The sequence below is a fragment of the Sceloporus occidentalis genome, unplaced genomic scaffold (assembly GCF_023333645.1).
Source record: "Sceloporus occidentalis isolate IW3139 unplaced genomic scaffold, rSceOcc1.0.p SCAF_1, whole genome shotgun sequence".
Lineage (NCBI taxonomy): Eukaryota > Metazoa > Chordata > Lepidosauria > Squamata > Phrynosomatidae > Sceloporus > Sceloporus occidentalis.
Window position 1 is genome coordinate 183,520,607 of NW_028316981.1, and position 23,290 is coordinate 183,543,896.

Sequence of the window (23,290 nt, forward strand, 5' to 3'; positions counted from 1 at the left end):
AGGATTAGTAAAAGTAGACCAAGGACTTCTGACTCCCGCTGTTTTTAACAGTAGTGGCAACTAAATAATTATTTTTCTTGGATCCAGAAAACATACCCAGTGGTAGTTGTGTTGGCTGTGTAACAAATTATGATAACAGCAATTCCACAAAAGAGCAAAATCCACAAAACAGCAGTTTTTAACATTTTTGCCTGTTGAAGAAGCTAGTGAAGTTTTGAAAGGTTGCAACATGTATTTTTTGCTTTTCGTTTGGCCCAAAAAGCTATCACTGTTTTGTGAATTTTGGATGTTATTGTCTTTTCCTTGAAATTATAATTCTGGCATAAATAAAACTTAGAGTAACCAGAATTTTGAAGTGAAAAACTGCGAGTTCCATTCAGTTCTGTTACTCAAAGTGCTGGGCTCAGCGTTTTAAAATTCTTAATATAAATGTTTTTGCACTATGTTGGTAGTTTTGGAGATTCTGTTACAAAAAAGTGGATTTCACTGGAACCTATCCACCGGTGATCTGAAGGAGGGCCACATATTCAGTTGTAAAATTTCAGTATTTATTCATTTTTAGTAGTTTTTAGTCATTTTTATAGTCAATTTTAAGAACTGAAGAAGTCCCAATGTGTTCAAGAACAACTAGTACATGGAAATTGGAGAGAAAAGGCAATTTCCGCCTGATGTCTTCTCCCCCCAACTGAATAAATTGAGTACAAACTAATTTTGCACTTTGAACTCAGTTTGCAGTAGCTGAAAATGCATCCTAGACTGATTACAAAGACCAGAAATTGCAGTGTTTCATTTGTGTTCTTTCTGATTTTATTTTGGAGTTTCATACGTTTTTTCTTTATCCGTGAATATTTTCTGTCAGCTCCCAGTATCATCAGAGACTTTTTATACCAGCTCCCCATGTCAGTTTATTTTAACCCAGTAAAAGATCAAAAATAAAAGCAACAAAGTCTGAGACTTTTCAGTCCATCTGGATGAGCCTAGAGTTTATATTTCAACTACTGCAAAGGTCCACAATCTGTGCTGAATTTAGTAGTCAACTTTTACTTTTTTTACTAGTAGCACACCTGTACATTTCAGTTCCAGCACAATCCCATAGTATCTGTAACAGTAAGATCATGCTTAGACCAGTTGGATCCTATAATAAAAAGAATAAGTTTTTTTAAAACAAAATAATTTTATTTGTTTGTTTGTCAATAGAATTATGGAATGATTGTTGTGTGCAGTGACAAGCATAGAAATGTCTCACAGGGTTTACCACAGTGGGGTGCTTTAAGAGCAAAGATGGAAACCTACTGGGCACAAGGCTTCCAGAGTGGACCCTTTGCCACCGACTACATGACTATTAAACTTCGTGTCATGGCTGAACTTTGGTGACAGCTGCTGAATTTACCAATATCACAGTTGCTACCAAAATCCAGCAGAAACTGTGGCAGCTCTCTATGATGCAGGAGTGGACAGAGCTACACTACTGAATCCTGCAATTTTGCAGGCAGCTGAGCCATTTTCCATCCTGAAGCAACACTAACAGAAGGAAAGAGAGAAGTCTGTGGCATAGATGGTGAGGATAAGGGCAGTGAGGGCTACAAAAGAGAGAAATGGGTTGCCGAACTCCCCATAGCTGTGTGTTTCCCTCTCATGCTCTGGAGTGATCCTGGCAGTAAATCAGTTTGGGGCCAGTAGAATTTTTTTCAATCCCAAAGAAATTTGAGACAGAGAGACATCCTTGGTGTTAAATGGTAGGAAAGCTTTGTCTGCTCACCCAGATATGTTGAGTTACTATCCCCAGCACTTCATACCTTTGGCCTTTTGGCTGAGGCTTCTGGAATTTAATATATTCAACAAGGATAAAGGATCTACTCTCTTGATTTACTTGGTTTTACTGAGGTAGATTAAGACTACCCACCAGCTGAACCAATATCTCCATTGAACCAAAAACAGTTTACTCAGATGTAGGATACTGACCAATTATTATTCACTACTATGAAATATTCCAACCGATGGAAGATATAGGCAGTATCCCTGTGCATGTTTAAATGCTGAGTGAGCATATGTAGGACCAAACTGATAGTGAAAAGGAAACAGAAGGAAAGATGCTTGAATAAAAAATCTTTTGACCATACCAGGACTGAATGATTACACTCCCAAGCTTCATCACGTGTTTTATGGATTCAATAAAGAGGAGATGCTACAAATCCATTAACTATTTTCTCAGTTCTCTTGTAAAAGGAATTATGGGCAAGCAACTTGTTCCATTTTCAAGGTCCATTCTGCCTCTGGACTTCCTCCGGCCAGGCTGGGCTAGGCAATACAGCTCCAAACTCTATAACATGGACACACTGAACACTTGCGGGTCCCTCTGCCTGAGCTTTCCTGCACTTCCACTTGTAGCTCAGTGCACAACATATTCATCCTTCTAGATGGTGTTGGACTGCAGATCCCAGCAGCCCTAGCCAGCACAGCATATAGGGTTGCAGCTGGAAAACATTTAAAGCCCCACAAGTTACCCACATCTGTCCTAATGAGACTTCTGCTTGCACATGCTTGCATGCATGCAGTATGAAATGTTCTACACACCTTTCCAGATCTCAGGCTTTCTTGTGCTGAGCTCAATAGCAAAACTTTTCTTTCGGCCCACACTAAGACTTACAAGCACAATGCAAAATACACATGGCAAAAGTCCCAATCCTCTTGCCTTCATCTCCCTGCTTCCTCTTTCTGTTGATGGTTCTTCCGCTTGCCACCAAGCCATGCCAATGCATGTGTGCCCAGAGCAAAATGCCTCCACTTCTTGTCTCTTCATTAGCAGCCTGATCCCATGCAGTATTAGGCATGCTTAATCCTGATTATGCCCAGGGTCACCTGCTTTTGTACAATGTTGAACTGCAGACTGCATAATACACTGTCATCAGGTTCTAGCATTGTCGTCATACCTGCCAGTGTAAAATGGATGCCCTCAGCTGGCAAGATGCCAAATACATGGGCTGGTGTCAGTCCATTGGGTGAGCAATGCATTACTTGTGTAATCTGCATTTCCTCTCCATTGTTGACCAAATAAGAAGCTTAAAAAATAACTAGTTACCATCATAGCACCAAGGTCCTTCTAAAGTAGTTAGGTGCATTTTAACTGTGGTTTTTGAACACTAGGTCTTTACCATGCCTCAAATTAAATAGAATAGCTACTATTTAGTTACTGTCTTAAAAATCTGAATCAGAGAATAGAATCATGCAGCATGCCAGGTGTTGGACTGCAAGTCCCAGCAGCCCTAGGCAGTATAGCCGAAGGTGAGAAATGCTGATCTGAATGCTACGGTGCAGAACACATTATCATCACTTTCACTTTTATTACCTCTGAAGCAGCACAAGGCAGCAATCTGAACCAGCCCTTCAAACAAGTTTTATTCCTCTTCTACCATTTAGTGAGGCTACAAATGCCTGTTGCTGAAAAAGTAACTAAAACATGCAATTAGCAATGCAAAAGGGATATTTTCCCACAGTAAGCTGCAATTGTAATGAGACTTATCAGTTTACAAGTAACTAGTTATTTGTAAGTGGTTATTTCTGAGCTGTGTTCCAGCCAGCTTAATATTGCCTACACTGATGGCTAGTCACTCTGGTCCAGTGTTTCGGGCAGCTATAATAAAACCCACTTCCTTCTCCTCCACGCTCCATAGTGCTGACTTTGCTTGATACCCATCTCTCTTTGCCTTCCCTCCCCAGAGATGCCATCATCCTGGCACTGATCAATAGTGGGACCAGCTTCTTCTCCGGCTTCGTAGTCTTCTCCATTTTGGGCTTCATGGCGACAGAGCAGGGAGTTGACATCTCCAAAGTGGCCGAGTCAGGTGAGTGCACTGCGGCTGCCAGTCAGAAAGCCATAGAATCGTAGAGTTGGAAGAGCTTGCTCCCTCCTCAATATGACATTCCCTCAAATATTTAAACAAGGGCCATCCAGTCCAACCCCATTCTGCCATGCAGGAACTCTCAATCAAAGCATCCTTGACAGATGGCCATCCAGCCTCTGTTTAAAGACTTCCAAGGAAGGAGACTCCACCACTCTCCAAGGAAGAGTGTTCCACTGTCAAACAGTCCTTACTGTCAGGAAGTTCCTCCTAATGTTGAGGTGGAATCTCTTTTCCTGCAGCTTGCATCCATTGTTCCGGATCCTGTTCTCTGGAGCAGCAGAAAACAAGCTTGCTCCCTCCTCAATATGACATCCCTTCAAGTATTTAAACAGGGCTATCATATCACCCCATAACCTTCTCTTCTCCAGGCTAAACATCCCCAGCTCCCTAAGTCATTCCTCATAGGGCATGGTTACCAGACCCTTCACCATTTTAGTCGCCCTCCTTTGGACACGCTCCAGTCACTTTACCTGAGTGTGTGGGATGTTTGTGGAGTCTCTGGTGGCTCTGCAAGACTTACTGGATGGGGTTTAGGGTGGATCAGCAAATTGGAAGCCATTTGCAGAATCTGACAGACCTGTATCTCCCTATATGATCCTTCTCAGACCCTGAGATCCACTGAAGAGGTCCTTCTTTCAGTCCTACCACCATCACTGGTGGGGCTGGTGAGGATACAAGATAGGGACTTTTTTATTCAGATAGGCTTTTAGAACTGAACGCTTTTATGAAAAGGACTGGTAAGAGGGTGCTATAGTGTTCTAAACTCTACTTTTTAAACTCCTTTTATCAACAAGATTATGGCTTAAATTTTAATAATGATCCTGAAGTATTATTCTAAATGCATGTTGTTTTTCTGTGCCTAATAAAGGTTGACTGACTGAACTGTTTTTATCCTTTTTAAAAGAGTGTTTTGGATTGTTTTAATGTTGTTCATACTGTATATAAGTCTAGAAATTTTAGTCAGGTCACATTGAAACCCATAAATGTGGCCCCCAAACCTGCCCTCAGTTTATATATGAGGTCGACTTATAGTCAAGTATATATGGTAGTTTAATTCTATAGCAATTGTTGTATTGTTGTATATTTTTAGCTATATTGTAATCATTTGAATTTGTAAGCTGCTTTGATTCCCATTCTTGGGAAGAGAATGGGATATCAATGAAATTAATAATAACAGTAATAATTACTGCCAGCACAACCTGGGTTGCTACAGCTTGGGGCATAGATGGCACTTCTCCCATGAAGCAGCCAATATAGGCACCAGAAGTAGAACTGTGCAGGCAGGTTCATTTGCAAACAAGCAGATTGATTTCTGGACAATGTAGGAGTAAGTGGGAAGGATGTACACAATCAGTGGTTACCTGTGTTATCCCAGTATTCTGGTCCTCCATACAATACAGCGGGGTTTCATTGTAAGAATGCAGTTTATCATCGGGCCCATCTTGTCTCATAAAAATAGTCTTCTGTCTGGAGTGGAGTGAGACAACCTCAGCTTTCATTTTAAAAGAGAAAACAGTGCAAGTTCCTAATCCTCATGGTTCTAAAGGGGAGCCTCAGAATGCCTGTCTCTGCTTCAGCACAATTTAAAGATAAAAATCCACCCAGTACGAAAGAAAGCAAATATTAATGTAAATCCAGGGTTTGGCTTAAGGGCACACAATGCAGCCACTTTGCTGAAAATAAGCTGTGCTGGAAAATCTGTAGTACCGCTAGTTCCATGTAACAAATCCACCAAATATATTCACACATTTTGAATGATATTTTCTGCAGCATTGGGAATGCAGATGGGTCTGATTGGCAGCAGCAAGTGTCCGTTTCCTGTACATTATAGAACCAGCAATCTTTCCAGTGCATTCTGAATCCCATTCTGCTCTTTGTGTTGGCTCATCTATATGTTTTTGAGATCTCTCTGTAACTGGGAACTTGTTCCTTTGTCAGTCAGTTAGAGAGCAGTTAACTTGAACCATCTAACCAGGGTAGATGGAAGTGGTAGCTAAACATATCTGGAAGGAAAGCTCTGTAAAGCAGAGGTAGACAACTACAGCACTCCAGATGTTTCTACATTGCAGCTCATATCAGGCCTCACTATTGGCTATGCTGGCTAAGGGCTCAAACAGACAGGTCAAAATAAAGCTGCTTCAGGTCACTTTGGAGGTATGCTGTTTAAATGACACACGCATCTTAAGAGACTCAAAGCTGCACCAAAGATGTGCTCCAATCTTTAGACATGGAGCATGGCTTTGACACGTTTTCCAGCCTCTTAAGACGCATGTATCATTTAAACAGCATACCTCCAAAGTGACCTAAAGCAGCTTTATTTTGGCCTGTCTGTTTGGGCCCTATGTTTGCTAGGAATTGTAAGCCCAGACACCCTCCCACCAAAAAATCCTCTGGAGAGACACACTTGCCCACTCATGATGGAGAGATTTGTTAGATAGGCTTGCATATTGAACAACAGTTTCCACAAAACAAGAAGGAACCTGTTTATAGCATGGCGTAGTGGTTTGAGTGTTGGACTACAACTCTGGAGACCAGGATTCGACTCACTGCTTGGCCAGGAAACCCACTGGATGACCTTAGACAAGTCACACTCTCCCAACCTCAGGGGAAGGTAATGGCAAGCCTCCTCTGAACAAATCTTGCCAAGAAAACCCCATGATAGAATTGACTTAGGGTCGCCATAAGACAGAAACAGCTTGAAGGCACACAACAGCAACAACAGATAATTCATGTTCTTTACCATGGATGCACAAATGTATTTTCCCCCCTTTTAGCTAACAGTCTAAACATGTTCACAGTTGTTGTTTTAAAACTGGTCTTGTGTTAAAAATGAAACATTTCAACTTTAATGTGACTTGATAAGAGTTACAGAACTCCAATTACAGGGAACCTTTCCATCTCTACAGCTGGAGATGTAAATGCATTTAATGAGGTGAGGAGATAAGTCAACCAAGACTCCATGTCAGGAGAGGAAATGAGATAGAAGATTATCCTTATTACCTCTTTAAAGGTCCAATTAATGACCAGATATGGAAAGAATATCTCAAGTATTTGTTGCATAAGACTCATAATTGGTCATCTATTTTAAATATCTTTATGCCCTGAGTGGGATTCATATTTCATCCATGATTAAGATGACTTTAAAAAAAATTGTTCTGTTTCAAGACTGAAGCTAGTTCTGAATGTATATAATTTTACAGCTGGGGGAAGCAAACATGTGGCCTTCCAAATGTTGGACTGCAGCTCCTGTGAGTTCTTGCCAGCATAGCTTGCAGTGAAGAATAATGGAATTGCAGTGATAGTCCAACATCAACAGAAGGACCACACATTCCCCACATGGTTTACATTGAGGGTGGAGAAAGTATGGCCTACAAGCCACATGTGGCCTCTACGGACCTATTTGTAGTTCGCAACACCCCCATGAACTATTTTAGCCAACAAAAACCCAGTCCAAAACCTTTTTAAATCACTTAAACTGCCACAAAAATGTGTTTATTTGATTCACGCACACCCCTTATGCCCACCCAAACTGCAGGAGTCAACCATATTTCAGCTGATTCCTAGAATCAGAAATGATGTCACATCCCTTCAAGTTGTGTCACAAATGGCCATATGGGGTGGGAGTGTGACTTTTTAAAAAACAAATGTATGAACCTGTTTCCTCCCCTTACTTCTGCTGTTCTACATGCTCAGCTTTGTTTTGATATTTAAGGAACGTTGCTTAAGCCTTGTATATTTTGTTTCATTAGTGATAAAATGTCATCCATTGTTAGCACATTTACTTAATAAAATAAAGTTTGGATAACATGTTCTTCTGTGCCAAGAAAAACTGCCTCGGAGAGTGGTGGAGTCTCCTTCTTTGGAGGTTTTTAAACAGCGGCTGGATAGCCATCTGTCAGGGTTGCTTTGATTGTGTATTCCAGCATGATAGGAGGTTAGATTGGATAGCCCTTGTGGTTTCTTCCAACTCTGTGATTCTGTCATTTCTGAGATCTAGATCATGCAGATCATATTTGCCTAATTTGCTGAAGTGAGTTGCTAATGGTTATGAGAAAAGCAAAGAATTACATGGAGCACTCAGGACCTGCCAAGGTGACAGCACTCCTCCTTTGCTCTTCCTCCTGACCATATCCTGCAGACGCACAGATCAAAGCCATGACAGCGAGAAACCTCTTTTTGCGTTGAAATGGGAAAAGAAAAAGCTGAGATTCTGTGGATGTCAGATCTGAAAGTCAACACCAGTTTCAGGATTTCACAATACTGAAACGTTGAGAATAGCTAATATGGTGTGAAATCTACTGTAACAGGATCCAGATTCCATGCCAGTATAAACCCAGCTTTCCCCCTTGGTTTTGCAGGTCAAACATACCTAGTTTATTCCACTTGCTCATAGGCAAGGGCAGAAACAGTACTGAGCCCCTAATCCTTGACAACTGGAATTACACACTTCTTTCCACAGCCCCGAGGAGTAGAAGCCTGTGTTGTTGTTCTTAAATGAATGCTGAGCTGAATTCTATGCTAGGTACCAACTTCTGCATTTGTATGGTGTGTGCATGAGGAGGTGGGATGACAATGATTTTGTCTATCCCTGATTCTGGGATCAGTGTGTTTTCGGTTTCTACTGTTCTCTCTCCCTTCCCTCTCTACACAGGGCCTGGACTGGCATTCATTGCATATCCACGAGCTGTTACCTTGATGCCAATTGCTCCACTCTGGGCTGCCCTCTTTTTCTTCATGTTGCTGCTCCTGGGCTTAGATAGCCAGGTGAGATTTGTGGATGGGTGGAGAGGTACAGGAAAGGTTCCCTGTTGCTCTTGTGATGCAAGGAAGGACAACAGGTCATTTGTCCAGTGTCTCATTTTCTTCCTTGCTACTTTCTTCTGTCTCCAAATCTCTCCAACTCGGCAGTTTGTGGGTGTTGAAGGCTTTATCACCGGCATTCTGGATTTCTTCCCAGCCTCTTACGCCTTCCGATTCCAGAGAGAGGTCACTGTGGCTGTCTGCTGCATTGTCTGCTTCTTCATTGAGTTGTCTATGGTGACTGAGGTAGGACAGCCTAAAATGGTGCTGCGTGATGGTTAGATGGATGGGTGAGGTGAAGCGGGGGGGACTAAACTGGGAACTTCGGACAAAATAAGCCAAAAACATTTTGGTAGTGAATGAAACAGAGAATCCAAGGGACAAATGCTAATTAGCACAGGGAAGTTGTCCTGCACAGGAATCAACTATGAATGGGGAAGTTGTTTTCAAGGGCTTGGCACACAGAAGATTTTCCCAGTAAGGTGTTTTTTTTTGTTTTTTGTTTTTTTTGGGGGGGGGGGTTTGCCTTACAGTAACAGCATGACATATTTTTAAAAAAAATCTCAGCAAATTACAACCCTCAGATCAACTGTGTTTCTGATCAATTTCAAAAAGCTTTGAAACCTTTGTTTGCTGATGAGCTCTGTGGAGCTCAAAAGCTTGCATACAATTTTTATCCCATTTTGGTTGGCCTAATGACCACAATTAATACAATATAGGTTTTAGAAAATCTGTCACCCTTAATTAGTGGCACCAAAAAACTCAGTCTGTGGCAACCATTTAGTAGCTTGTAGTAGCTCCAATGTCTCCACCTTACATTAAGTCAAGGAGTTCCTATTTCTAAATGCCTGCTTAGAACAAAGTGTGGATTAAGATGGTTTATGTTTCAGGCTTCAGATGCTTTCAAGCTGTCTCCCCCCTCCCCCCCTTCTCTTCTGCTTGGTCAGTTTCAGTCTAGGCATGTCCATTTTCACTTTCTGGTAAATCAGACACAATTTACTTGCAAAACCTTAGGACATAGTTGGATAACAGCTCAGAACTAATGACGTTTGTTTTGCCAAAACCATCTCAGGATTTAGCAGATGCAACCTTACAGAGGTCTTGGTGTGGAGAGCTTTGGCTGGATCTAACATCACATGATCTTTTAAGTGCAGGCTGCAATTCCATACCCACTTACCTGGCATAAGATCCACCAAAAACGGCGAAACCTCTGAGTATGCAAGCCTAAAATTGCTGTGATCATTTATCTAAAGAGAGATGCAAACTTCAACCTATCTAGAAAACTGCACCCATTGCTTCCAAAGACTTCTTCCATTAATCTTAGGTGTGTAGCAGCTAACTGTAAATTACTCATGTCTACTTCTCATTTTACAAAATTGTCTATGCTGACTGGTCATTTTGGGAACGGTATTCCCCTGGAAAGGTATCCTTTCCAGGCTCTAACACCAGAGGTGAGTATGGTGTGAAAAATGAAGCTGTCAAGCTGGATGAAGCAACTGTTTTCCTGAGGGCAGGGAGGCCTCTTGCATGGCAAACACTGGCGGGATACAGTCGGGCAGGGGAAGACGTCTTGGAGGTGTATTCTGCTGAATACGGAGCCTCCAGACCGCCCGCCCCGGGGGCGTGGCTCAGGAGATGGGGCTTCCACATGGGGGGCAGTGAAGACGCCTCACCTGGGGCCGTTTCAGACCCGGAGTTTCCAAACCGCCGCCTCGGAGGACGCTGCAAAGAGAGAGGCAGCTTCCTCACGGGCGGCCAAAAACGGGGCTTTTTTTTTCTTTTGCCGGCTGGCGGATGCGCAGCTGCGCAGCTGCAGCGCTAAGCAGCGGCGGCAGAAAGCCTATGGGCACATTTAAAGTGCCCAAGCCCCTTTAAAACTTTCCCCCCCGCTCTGCCCCAGAACAATGGTGGTCTCCTGCCAGCTGGTGATCAGCTGGTGTTGGCATCCTTGTCTGCTTGCACTTTGCCAGTGTCACCAGCATCATAGATGCCTCCTCTCCTTTGGTCCCCGCACTCTTGCTGAATCTGCAATGCACAGCCACAGCTGTCACCGCTGCCACCGCTGTCCCCCTGCCATCCCCCATCACCTCCCTTGTATATATGTAAATATTTACAGTTTTAGCGTTTTTTATTGTTAGGTGAAAATGGCACAGGAATGTGTGTAGGGGCTCACTTTAAAGTCCAAATTTTCCAAGCAGCGCATGCGTACATGTTGCTCTAGGGTTAGGGTTAGGGTTAGGGTTAGGGTTACGAGTCTTAAAATGCGCTGCAGCTGTGCTGCAGCTTCCACACCTGCATGGCAGCTGACGCTGCAATTAAAGCCTGACTGCAAACTGCGCATGTTCCAGGACCCCGACTCATTATGCGACGCAGCAGACACGGAGCTTTTAAATGGGCAACTTAAATTAGCGGCGTAGCAATTCTGGCGTACCGGTGCAGCAGCTTACAGACGGAGCTGCGCAGCTGTGCATCAAACAGAAAAGAAGCGGAGAAAAGCAGCACCTTTTTAATGCCGCTTCTTCCCGCTTGGGGCGTGCGGGGGGCGTGTTCATGGCGGCATTCAGGTAAGGGCCGTCTGAAGGCTCTACCTTCATGACGTCATGAATATACCCCTTTTTGCCCGTCTGTATCCCGCCACTCTTTCTTTTTTGTTATTATTCAGGCAATAAAGAAGTAGAAAAGGGGCACAACAGGGATTCCCAGAGGCAGCCTGCTCTGTAGCAATTGATAAGTGCAGGGAAATCCCTGAAGGATCTCCATTGCCCACAAAGTACTGTTCCATCCACAAACCTATTGACTGGCTAAGCAAAGGAAATGAATAAAGCTGGGAGGCTGCAGAGGAGTAAGGTTTCCAGATCTCAGGAAACCTCATCTATTATTCTTCAAGGAGGAAGAATCTCAGGCCAAGAGCAGTATCTTGAAAAATGAAACAGCGACGATAACAGGGTTATCCACCATGGGTGATGGCAGAACCTTTGCACCTTCCTCTCCAGAGCTTGGAAGAGTAATGTTTTAATAATAACAATAATAACAACAACAACAATAATAATAATAATAATAATAGGTTTTATTTATAGACCGCTATTCCGTGTTGATCATAGCGGTGTACAGTAAAAATTGCAATGACAAATACAAAATACAGGATAAAAATTGCAATACATAAATAAAACTTATAACAACATTCCAAAAATACACATTAAAACCATACATCAAAACCAGGCCAGCTGATACGCTTGATAATGTTGTACATATAGGGGGGGAGTCCCAATATCAAGGGACATCGGGGAAGGCTTGGTGAAACAGGAAGGTCTTAAGTCTCTTTTTGAAGAGGTCCAGGGAGGTAGTGGTGCGGTGCTCCTCAGGAAGGGTGTTCCAGATCCCAGGGGCCGAGATGGAAAAGGCCCTTTGTGAGGTTGACACATATCTCGTTGTTGGGATCCTCAAAAAACTCTTCCCAGATGACCTGAGTGTGCAGGACGGATTATATGGGGAGAGGCGGTCCTCCAAGTACCCTGGGCCCAAGCCATTTAGGGCTTTATAGGTTATTACAGTTTTGGACTGTAACTCCCAGAATCCTTTAGGAAACAGGGGCAGCCCAAAGACCTAGCAGTCCCTCCTCACCATGCTGTCTGCAGAGCCTAGAAAATTTACATTTTTGTGTGATAGTTCCTAAAATTCCCCCAACCAGCATGGCCAGTGGCTAAGGGCTTTTGAGAACAGTAATCTTAAATAGTTCCTTTCTGAAGTTTTCCCTGTGTGTAATGGACCCTTCTCTTTGCCCATTGTAGGGAAGTCCACAATTTCCTGGTGTCCCCAGGAGACCCTCCCACAAATCATAAAATCATGTTTTTATTTGCCATTAAGGCAACTTCAGCCTATGGAGATCCTATGAATGAGAGGTCTCCATAAGTGCCAGTCATCAACAGCCCTGATCAGGTCTTGCCATGGCTTTCTTGATTGACTCCATCCATCTGGAATGTGATCTTACCCTTTTCCTCCTGCCACCCACTTTATTGAGCACTATTGCCTTTACCAATGAGTCTTGTCATCCCATAATGTGTCCAAAGTACATTAGCCTCATTTTAGTCCAATGAGATTTCAGGCTTCATTTACTCTTTGGACTCACCCTCATGTGTCATCACATGCAGAAAAACTGCTGTGCTTCCTTTTTTCATGTTATACTGAAAATGTTTTCATGAGAGGTGGCTAACTCTCATCTGGGCTATTTATTATAATGGTGAAAACATATAAAACCATTACTTCCAAGCCATTACAAAAAAAAAAAAAAAAAAAAAGCCTGGTATCAAAAGTTTGATGTATATCTGCCTACAGAATTGGTTTACAAACTTCTCTCAGCACCCCAGCCAAGCCCTGAATGGCTGCTATTGCTCACTTACTAACTTCCCATACCATCCCTTGATAGCAGAATATAAATGTTAGGCATCAATAAATGCAACTCTTAAACTTATCTGCCAGCCAACTTCTATGATTGGACCAACAATGAGGGAGCAGCTTTTGAGTAACATTAAAATTACTCAAGCTACCTGTTAAAGTTTGATAAACTTTTATTTATCCCTATTTGATATTTGAGGTATGTGGGAGGGCATGCCACTTGAATTGACCAACTTTCCCCTTTTGCATCAGGCTTCCTCTTGTCTTTCCTTCACCCTTTGCTGTTCCATAGGGGGAAGAAGTGGGTACACACATACATTCCTCAGAAAAGGAATGTCGCTCCCACTGGTTTTTGTGGGCAAATGTGCTGGCCTTAGCAGCTGCCCTGTGAAAAGACTCCCTCTGCATAGAACAACTGATGTGTTTCAAGAATTCAGGAGGTTGGGTGGGGGGAAGAAGTGGGTGCGAGATAACAGGAATTGACAGGGAACCATTTTTGAAAAGTTTCTGTTGTGTCACGCCAGCCTCACCCTCAGGTCCTTCTCCCCAGGGGGGCATGTATGTCTTCCAGCTCTTCGATTACTATTCAGCAAGTGGCACAACCCTTCTGTGGCAGGCCTTCTGGGAGTGCGTGGCGATTGCCTGGGTTTACGGTAAGTGGGAGTTTCATAGTTGAAATTAAGTTGAAAAAGAAGGTTTGTTGTTGTTGTTGCTGTTGTTGTTGTGTGCCTTCAAGTCATTTCCAATTTATGGATACCCTAAGGTGAACTTATCATGGCAAGATTTGTTCAGAGGAGGATTACCCTTGCCATGAAAGAGCATGACTTGCCCAAGGTCACCCAGTGATTTGCATGGCTGAGCTAGGAATCCAACCCTGGACTCCAGAGTTGTAGTCCAACACTCAAACCATTATGCTACACCGGCTCTGTAAAAACAAGGTATATAGTCCCAAATATTGATACTGTACACCAGGGTGGGTACCCACATGGGTCCTGGGGTCAATTTTCTTCCTGCCTCCCCTTGTAGGCCACAAAGCCCAACATTATTGCCAAATGCCCTATCAAATATCTTTATCCCCATCTTGAGTCCTTCCCAAAATTCTGACCAAAAGTGATGTCCTTCACTTCCTATCACCATTTTGAGAAGGACTCCAATGGTATTTGGAGGTGCTGTAAGGTTCTGAAGGGGTTTCTATATGAGGGTGTGGCATTTTTGCCCATTGTAGGGGATCTCTGTCTAGTTTTGGGGCCAGAAAATACCTAAAAACTGTGACCAATTAAAAAAAAATTGAGGGCCTTTGGGGGTGTGGTAAGGGCCTTCAAGGACTATAAAAGGTCATACTTTGTTCATCCCTGCTGTTCACAGATCCACCAGAATATCAGTCATTTCATACAAATGTATACAAGACAATGACATTTTTATTCCTCAGGAGTGCAAAGGAAGAAAAATATGAAACACGCAGCATTGTGCAGTTATGCCATTGCCTCTTACACAAACATATAGAGTTACTTGCAGTCTAAATTCATATAGTCCAGAGATCTATTGTTCACATAGGTCAGCACTAAAGCACCCTAAAATTCCCTTCCACATTCAAAATCCAAGTAGCTAGCCTTTCCTCCATTATATACTCCAGGGTGTTGAACATTAATTGGCATTACATTGCATATACAAAGCCTCATATTTCAATAGCACCTCCTGATTCTAAGTTCACAGTCACTAATGTAGATTACAATTGACTGGTAAACATTCACTGACGAGCTTAGAGAAGCATTCTTTTCTTGTTGCATTTGTTTAGCCATCTTAATGGGAAGTATGGAATTTGCAAGGAGCAGTTAAAGGGCACTGGATAGTAACTAATTCACATGAACTTGCCCAATTAGGGATGGTGTGTTCAGGGAGCCAAGGTTAGGAAGTTATTCCAGTGTAAAGTTGTTGGGAGCAAAAGGAGGTGTGATTTTGTACGCATAGCAAATATGGTCAAAGGTTGGACTCGGTGCATGTTCCTTTCTGCACCATCCCCAGTCAAGGGCATCTCTGTTTCCCATTTCTATATGGGCTGCCTAGGCAGAAATTTGTCCTTGTATGGTCCCCAACTAATCTCCAACAAGCAGGAGTGGAGGAGCTAGTTTGCTCAGGTTGGGGGAGAGCAATCCAGGATGCCAGGAAGTAGCAAGTTGGATCAGATAAAAGAGCACAAAAGAGGCAGAAACATTTGCCTTGCAGAGAGAGCCTGCCTGTGAATACCAGCTTCTGGGGAGCGTGAACAGGTGGATGCTATTTGTGTCCTACCTGTGGTTTTTCCCAAAGACGTTTGTCTGGCCACTGTGGGGAAACAGGATAATGGATAAGATACAGTGGCGTAGGGACAAATGACTGAGTGATAAGTGTTCAAGTGCAGGACCATTCCCATTGCCACACCCCCAAGAAGAGTCCAAACATGCAGGTAGCTATGCTGATTTATATCAGCAAACCTGTTCTAATACTAACTTTTCATCTCTACCAAGAGCTGGTCTTCTTTAAAGGTTTTGGCTGGAATATCCTGTTGAGACATTACGTCAGTGTTATTCCAAGTCACGCTGCTGCTGGTACTTCCTACACGCTTAAGTAAGAAGACATCCAGTACCCTCTTACACAAGCAGTTCCCCATTTAGCAGCAGTACAGGGAGAGAGTTCAAAGGCCAAAATGGCATGTGAGCACTGTACTGCCCTTCCATGAGTTGCAGATGCCACTGGAACCTCATAAGAATGCCAGCAGAGTGCAAAGCATTGAAGAGGATCTTGGTGATTGTGGGTTTTCATTGCTCTTTCAAAACTGAGATGCTCTATTTTCATTACATCTTGCATTACATACATACTAAGCCATCTTTGCATTACAGTTGGATAATTGGCCATGCATACATACGTACATACATACATACGCACACTTTTCTCTCCACCAGCACCACTGCCACTACTGTCAAGATTGCAGATAGAAGAGGGAAGCCCAAGGAAGATGGAAGATGAAGTTATTGTCCCTGTTAATCCAAAAGCCTCATGTGCTTTAACCTTGCAGGCCCTCCTTTTGGTCTTATTCTTTATGCCTGAACATTCCTTCCACATTGTTCTAGGTGCCGACCGTTTCATGGATGACATTGCCTGCATGATTGGCTACCGGCCCTCCTCATGGATGAAGTGGTGCTGGATGTTCCTGACCCCTTTCATCTGCCTGGTAAGTGTGTTGTTATTGTTGTTGATGATGATGACAGAGAAAGACAACACAGTGCAGACCATGGGAGAGGAAACGAGAGAAACTGAGAGTGACTTCTAACCTGTCCACACAAAAGCTTTCCATAGTCTAGGCTCCTCGCTTGTTGCTTTCCCTTGGCAAAACTCTTGAGTCAAACCTGAAATACTCCTAAATTGTCCACATAGGTGACTGTGATAGCAATACCTTTGCTTTCTGATGGTTCATTGTACACAAACTTTATTTCACACACAAAATTATTAAAAATATTATGTATAACATTACCTTCAGGCTATTTGCATAAGACAGCGACGTCCAAACTCTGGTCCTCCAGGTGTTTTGGACTTCAGCTCCCAGAAGCCTGAGCCACCTTGGCTAATAGTTTGGGATTCTGGGAGCTGAAGTCCAAAACACCTAGAGAGCCAGAGTTTGGACATCACTGACATAAGGTATATACAAAATATACATTAATTTAATGTTTAGCCCTGGATCTCATCTCTAAAATATCTTTTTATGAATATGCAAATATTCCAAAATCTGAACAAAAAATCTGAAACCCAAGACACTTCTGGTCTGAAGCATTTCAGATAAGGGAGATTCAACCTGTAGTTTGCTAGCATTGCATTTTTATTGCTAGGGAGAGGTGAAATATACTTGTTCTGGTTCACAGAGATGAGGCAAATATTTCAGCTGAACTGATTGTGCCCATAAGCAACCACTGTAGCAGAGCTGGGCAAAGTACAGAAGGATGGGCATACCAAGCCCCCAGGAAAGTTTTAATGGCCCTTGACATCTCTAGAATCCCCAGACTGCCTTTTTTCTACCAAACAAATAGAGGAAGTTGCTTCTCCCAGAAGAGAGAGACACAGTTCATATTCCAGCTCTGGTGTAACTTTTAACAAGAGTCACTTGACCTTCTTCATCTCCTTGTCAAATAAGAATAATACAATCTGGCCCAAGACACTTTGCCTCCCACAGATGGCAAACCTACACATTGAGGCCCAGTGGCACCCATAAGAGCAGTGTTTATAGCATGGATGATCTAGATAGAGCTTTGAATGCTCCCTCTCAACCTTCCATACTCATATCAGGTTAACATTTTTGCAGGCAGAAAAGCTGTATACATTGCAATAGCATGCTGTCAACAGCAGCAAGTAGGATTGTAGAAAGCAGCAAAAAAAAAAATAAAGACACTGATAACTGTTCAAGCTGTCCCCTAGAGACCTATTAACATGAGTGCTGCCATCTCGGATTGTTTCATATATGAAACGTTGTTGGATTGTTTCATGGGTGTACAGGCCCATATGATCCAGGATAGCAGCACTTGTAGTGTAGACTTCCTAAGGAATTCTTTGAATATTCCATAGAGATTGTGCCATTCATCAGAATCCAAGCCTGAAAATTAATTTCTTGAATTATATGTCACAGTGAACATTGTGGCTTGGAGATTCTAGAAGCTGTAGGACAAAGAAGTAAATTGTTAAATTTACAAAATGTTAAAGAGTGGTACTAAAAAGGTAGCATTTCCCTTCCCCCCAGTCCAAACAAGCAAAAGTATAATCTTGTATATAGTGTATTTGAAGACATAAAGTGCGACTGCTGTAGGAATGGATGTAAACTGGGAACAAGTGTCAGACAAGTTTTTCATCTATCCATAATCCACTTCCAGGGCATCTTTCTTTTCAACGTTGCCTACTACAAGCCATTGATCTACAACAACAGCTATATCTACCCCTGGTGGGGAGAAGCCATCGGCTGGGGCTTTGCACTATCCTCCATGCTGTGTGTCCCTCTTACCGCCCTCTACAAACTCATCCGTGCCAAGGGGACGCTGGCTGAGGTGAGACGAGTTTCCAAATTGCTCGAATTGAAAGGAAAAGATTCAGAACTCCTGAGCAAGTGTGGGTCTGGAGGCATGCGCTGCTATAATTTACCACATAACCTCCAGGATAAAACAGCAAAAAACTAGACTTCGTATATTGGCAATAATCTGTCATCCGCAGATATGTGGATGCATGCTGAAGCCACATATGTGATACTGAGCCTTCTCTTTCTTGCTGGCCTAAGAGCAGAGCTAAGAGCAGTGAAGTACAATATCAGAAGAGCCAGTGAGATTGGTCAACTGCCACTGTTGAGCAATGACTGAGTTAGGATGGTGTGGAATTTGTTTGTTGCACAGAGATAAAGTGTGTTTATGTTGTAAAGCAGTAGTTCTCCAACTATGGTCCCCTAGGTAGTTAGACTTAAACTCCCAGAAATTTCAGTCAATATGGCCAATTCCCAGGAATTCTGGGTCCTGAACTTCCAAACATCAGGATGATGAGATTTGGAGAACAAGCATAGCAATTTGCCTTTAGATAGTCTGCAGCAAAAGCAGAGTGTTTTTTCTCTTTTAGTCTCTCCTTATTCCCTCAGGTTCTTTTTGGCAGTTTTGGCCACAGCTTTGAAAAGCTGCCTTTTTTTGGCTGGCAGCTCCTCAAACCCATCAGCTAGCAAGGCTTTGCTGCAGACTATCTAAGGGTTTAAATTGAAGCATGCATTGGTTGGACATGGACTGGTACTGATCTGATTCTGTCAGTCAGGCCTCACTGAAGGTGCTTGCCTTTTATTCATGCTGGAAATGGGGAACATTCATTCATGGCCTCTGCGAGTAGTAAGGCTGTGTATGTATATATGTGCCTCAAGTCACCGGTTAACCTATAGCAACCCCATGCATTTCAGAGGGTTTTCTTAGGCAAGGAGTGCTCAGAGGGGTTTTTGCCATCTCCTTCCTCTGAAATATAGCCTACAGCACCTGGTATTTGTTGGCAGTCTCCCATCAAAGTAATAACCAGAGCTGACTGCTAGGGCTTCCAAGATCAGATGGAACCTGTTGCCTTTAGAGTATGCTTTTAAATGCTTCTGCAGTCTTAGAAATGTAACATCCATGTGTTTAAAATGTAAATTTATGAGGAGTACAAACCTGAAGAACATCCTATTACCTGCTCTCTATGTATCTAGCCAGTCTTAGGCTACAGCTAAACAAATTATATATTAAAGTCCAAAGCACAAACCAATTACTGAAAAAACAGAAGCATTATTATTATTATTATTATTATTATTATTATTATTTATATTCCGCTTAATCCCAGGGAATCCAAGCAGATTACAGCAATAAAATAACATACAATTAAAAGAGAAATGCATTAAAAATTCCAAAATCCCCAACCCTCCCCCCTAACATAAAAACAAAATCAAGTCCTAAAAAGACCAAAAAAGAAAAATTAAAAACATTAATATACAAATACACTAAAATGAGATTAAAATTTTCAAGCGGAGTCCAGGTAGGGTAAAAGATAAAAATATAAAAGATGGAGGATGAAGGGAAGGGGGGAGGCAGGTCAGCAAGGGTGTTCTAGTCTGGAAAGGCCTGCCAGAAGAGATCCATCTTAATAGCCTTCTTGAAGGTTTCCAAGGTGGTAGTCTGATGGATCTCGTCCAGCAGATCATTCCAGAGTCTAGGAGTGGCTGATGAAAAGGATCTCTGGGTCACTGCTGAAAGTCTAGTCCCCTTAGGTTGTAGCAGATTCTTGCCATGTAAACAGTGTGTTTGTTTGTAGTGCTCCTTGTGCATGTGAATATGTTTGGGGGAGTAAATGAGGACTCAGCATAGAGAAGGTATTATACACCAAGATATGTGTGTGTCGAGTTTATGTAGGCTTCCATTTGTAAAACATCTGCTCACTGTCTCTCCCCTACAGCGCTGGCACCACCTGACCCAACCAATCTGGGGGTTACACCATTTGGAATACAAGGTGCCCGAATCAGACATTGGTGTTCTGACCACCTTGACCCCGGTCTCAGACGGGAGCTCCAAAGTTGTCATCTTGGAAAGCGTCATGTGAACAGCGGCCACCCGCTGTACCCTAACAACAAGAGGCACCATTTCTCCATGCCACTCAACCCCCAGCTGTCAGTTGAGAGGGGAGTAGGGGTGGGAGAGGGATGTACTTCATCTGTCATGAGTTGAGTTGGGGGGCAGTGCTCCCTACTAGTTGGGAAAAGGTATTATTGGTTCTTTATCCACTTCCCACCGTTACCTCTCAGGACCCAGAATAGGTTTGGCTGAGGGGAAGGGATAACCAACCCCTCAGATCTCTGAACAGAAGGTGGGAATACTAAAGGCCATAGGGGTGGTGGGAGGGGAAGAGGGGAAAGAGAGCCTTAGATTTACATTTTTTTAAAAGAAGAAAACATTATTTTTTAAAGATAAAGTATTTTAAATTTCTATATATATATATACATTATATAAAAATAAATATATATATATAAGTATTTAGCCAAACGCAGGGGAGACAGCATAGCCTCCCACCAAATGGGTTGCAGTTTTGGGATTGAAAATTCCTGAATTTTTATTCCCCCAGTTCTCTGCAATCTGCATCACTGGCTAGAGATGGGAATCCCTAGGTTCCATCTCCAACCAGCGTGTGGGCAGCAGAGTCACAGAGGCAATCGGAAGAAGCAAGAAGGGATCAGAAAGAGCACTGGGGACAAGGACACCTGGGTGCTAATGTCTGTCATTCTGGATAGAGAGTCATAGTCATCAGCAAGTGGCTGGGACTCTCTCCTCAGCTCCTTCCTTCCCAGTTGGGTTGAGGTGGTAAATGTGTGTATTCCTCCTGCATGCCCATGCCCACAAACATTTGGGTCCATGAAGTGACCCTGCGACCCCTTTGCAAGGTGGCTGAATGTGACAGCAGCCCTTTTTGGCCTCACTTGATCAACCAACCACAGTATTACTGGAAGCTCCTTCTCCCACATGGACACACTGTCTGGAAAGTGGCCATAGTGGCTGACTTTTATTTCCCTAGCTGACCTTTATAATCATGTGGAAAGAAATTAGGTTATCCATATAACCTGGGGGCTGCCAAAGCTTGGAAAAGATACCTCTTTGGACGTTAAGTCCCAGAATCCCCCAAGTAGCATATTGGGGTCATATTGGGATCATAAAATTTGCTATTACCTCAAATAGTGGGGAGTGGGGAATGTCTGTTTTAGAGCTTTCTCCATCCACACGGCTGTTGGAGGAAAGAGCAGGGATGGCTTGGTTCAAGATGGAAAGGTTCCTTTGGGACAACTTTGTTTCCTTTTCACCTCCCTTCTATAGTGAGCACCAGTACCGAGAGAGGAACACAACTAGCCACCCCATTGCATCCTAAATGGTCTTTTTACACACTTTGATGGGGCTGTGCATTAGAAAATAAACAACCCATTGGGCTGCCTCACTAACCTGTGACATTTAAGGCAGCACAAGACCATTTTGTGCAGTGGCTGGCTGATACACTTTCTGTTGTTCCCTGCCACCATTTCAAAGCATTGTGTCCCAGATTTGGTGAAGGAAGAGAAATGTGAAATTCTCCCTTAACTGAGCCAGTTTGCTTCCAGACAGAGGGCTCAAAGTGTTAGGAGATCAGAACCTGTTCCATCTTTTGATCTTTATTTTTTGCATTTAAAAAAAAAGCCAAAAGAAGTGGTGGAAAAACACAGGAGGGCTAAAAGTAAGAAGATGGTGTCATTTGGAAACATCCCCTTCCCCCAAAAAAATAACCTGAACAAGACAACAGTGCAATAAAATCTTCACCTAGAAATACCCCGGACAGAAAACCCAGATGTTCTGTGTCTCCCAAGCCAAGATTATATCCCAGACTTTTTACCTGTGGGAGAGATAAAACTTCATCTTCTACCTGAATATCAGGGCTGGGGAACCTGAAGCCTTGCAGGTGTTGGACCACAATTTCCATAATCCCTTTCACTGTTACCCATGTGAGGTGAGGTTGATGGGAGTTGGGGTCCATCAACAGCCAAGATCCTATTCAGTGCCAGCAGATACGTATACAGTAGCAATGCTCTAGCCAACATTTGGTGGCTGTTGCAGTTGGTCTGCAGTAATTCCTCGAGTAGCCATTCTGGGTGATAGGAGACTGTGGGTAATGGGGTACTGGATACATCCTTATCCAAAAAGAATAATTTCCACCATAATCTGGCCACAGGTTTCCCATCCCTGCTCTTCATTCAGTATCAGATGTCCCTCTGTGCTCCACTGCCCCTCCTGGGAGGTGGGGGACAACCTATTTTAATTTGCACATTTTCTAAGAGAGAGAGAGAGAGACTGTGTACGTGTATATATGTGTGTGTGCGTGTATTTGGTACATGCACACAAGCATCACAAGCAAACCGAACGTTAACTGTGTGAAAAGCTACCCGCTTCTCTATTTTTAAAGGACACATTTATGCAAGAAAGATGAATGTCTAATTTTCTTAATATTTCTTAATATTTTCTGTTGGTAAAGATCTATACATAATATGTATATATATGTGTGCGCGTGTGTGCATGTGTGTATGTATATGTACTGTATATATAGATACACACACACGCACGTACATGAGATAACATAACAAGCCAACCTCATGATACAGGGTTTGGGATATTTGGGGTTTTAGGGATTAGTGGGGTGGGGGGTGGGGGGGCGGGGGAATCTTTTCAGTATAGCAGGTAGTGATGGTGGAGGGGAAGTGGACAGGATCAACAAGGGATGGGTAGGTGGGTGAGTTATGCTAAGCTAGCCAACAGTTGTATAATTTGTTCCATCCTCTGCTTTGTCAATATCTGATATTGTCTTCTGCCCTGGTTGCTTTCAAGGCTTTTAATATTTAAATAGCAGCTACTTCACATAATGTGAGGCACTTCAGGCATGACAAAAGTTCCTGCACCAAAAGCGGAGTGTAGCTTCCACATTCAGATTCTGTTTCTAGCTATGAATAATACTGGCCTGCTAGAAAATGAACAGAAAAGGGTTATCACCATGCAAAGTGATCTTGTGGCAACTTTGAGAGTAAACGGAAAGAGAGAAGCTGGTGGCATGAGGTTTCAGAAACTTGAGTCTACAAAACCTCATACTACCAGCTTCATCTTTCAGTTAGTCTCAAAGGTGCT

At 42.9% G+C, this 23,290-nt stretch overlaps 1 protein-coding gene across 3 annotated transcripts in view; it reads left to right on the forward strand.

Moving 5' to 3' along the window:
• The window catches only part of LOC149323000 (sodium- and chloride-dependent creatine transporter 1-like), a 45,040-nt gene extending 22,230 nt beyond the window's left edge, over nt 1-22,810 (forward strand). For 2 of the 3 annotated variants that reach the window (XM_089486004.1, XM_089486017.1), the window contains exons 7-13: nt 3,718-3,842; nt 8,554-8,666; nt 8,811-8,948; nt 13,645-13,747; nt 16,202-16,302; nt 17,987-18,212; nt 20,058-22,810. In XM_089486004.1, the coding sequence (XP_089342130.1) occupies nt 3,718-3,842; nt 8,554-8,666; nt 8,811-8,948; nt 13,645-13,747; nt 16,202-16,302; nt 17,987-18,212; nt 20,058-20,326 (1,075 nt within the window). In that variant the 3' untranslated portion in view covers nt 20,327-22,810. The remainder of the gene's footprint in view (nt 1-3,717; nt 3,843-8,553; nt 8,667-8,810; nt 8,949-13,644; nt 13,748-16,201; nt 16,303-17,986; nt 18,213-20,057) is intronic. The other variant, XM_089486010.1, reaches the window with a different exon arrangement.
• The last annotated feature ends 480 nt before the right edge of the window (nt 22,811-23,290 follow it).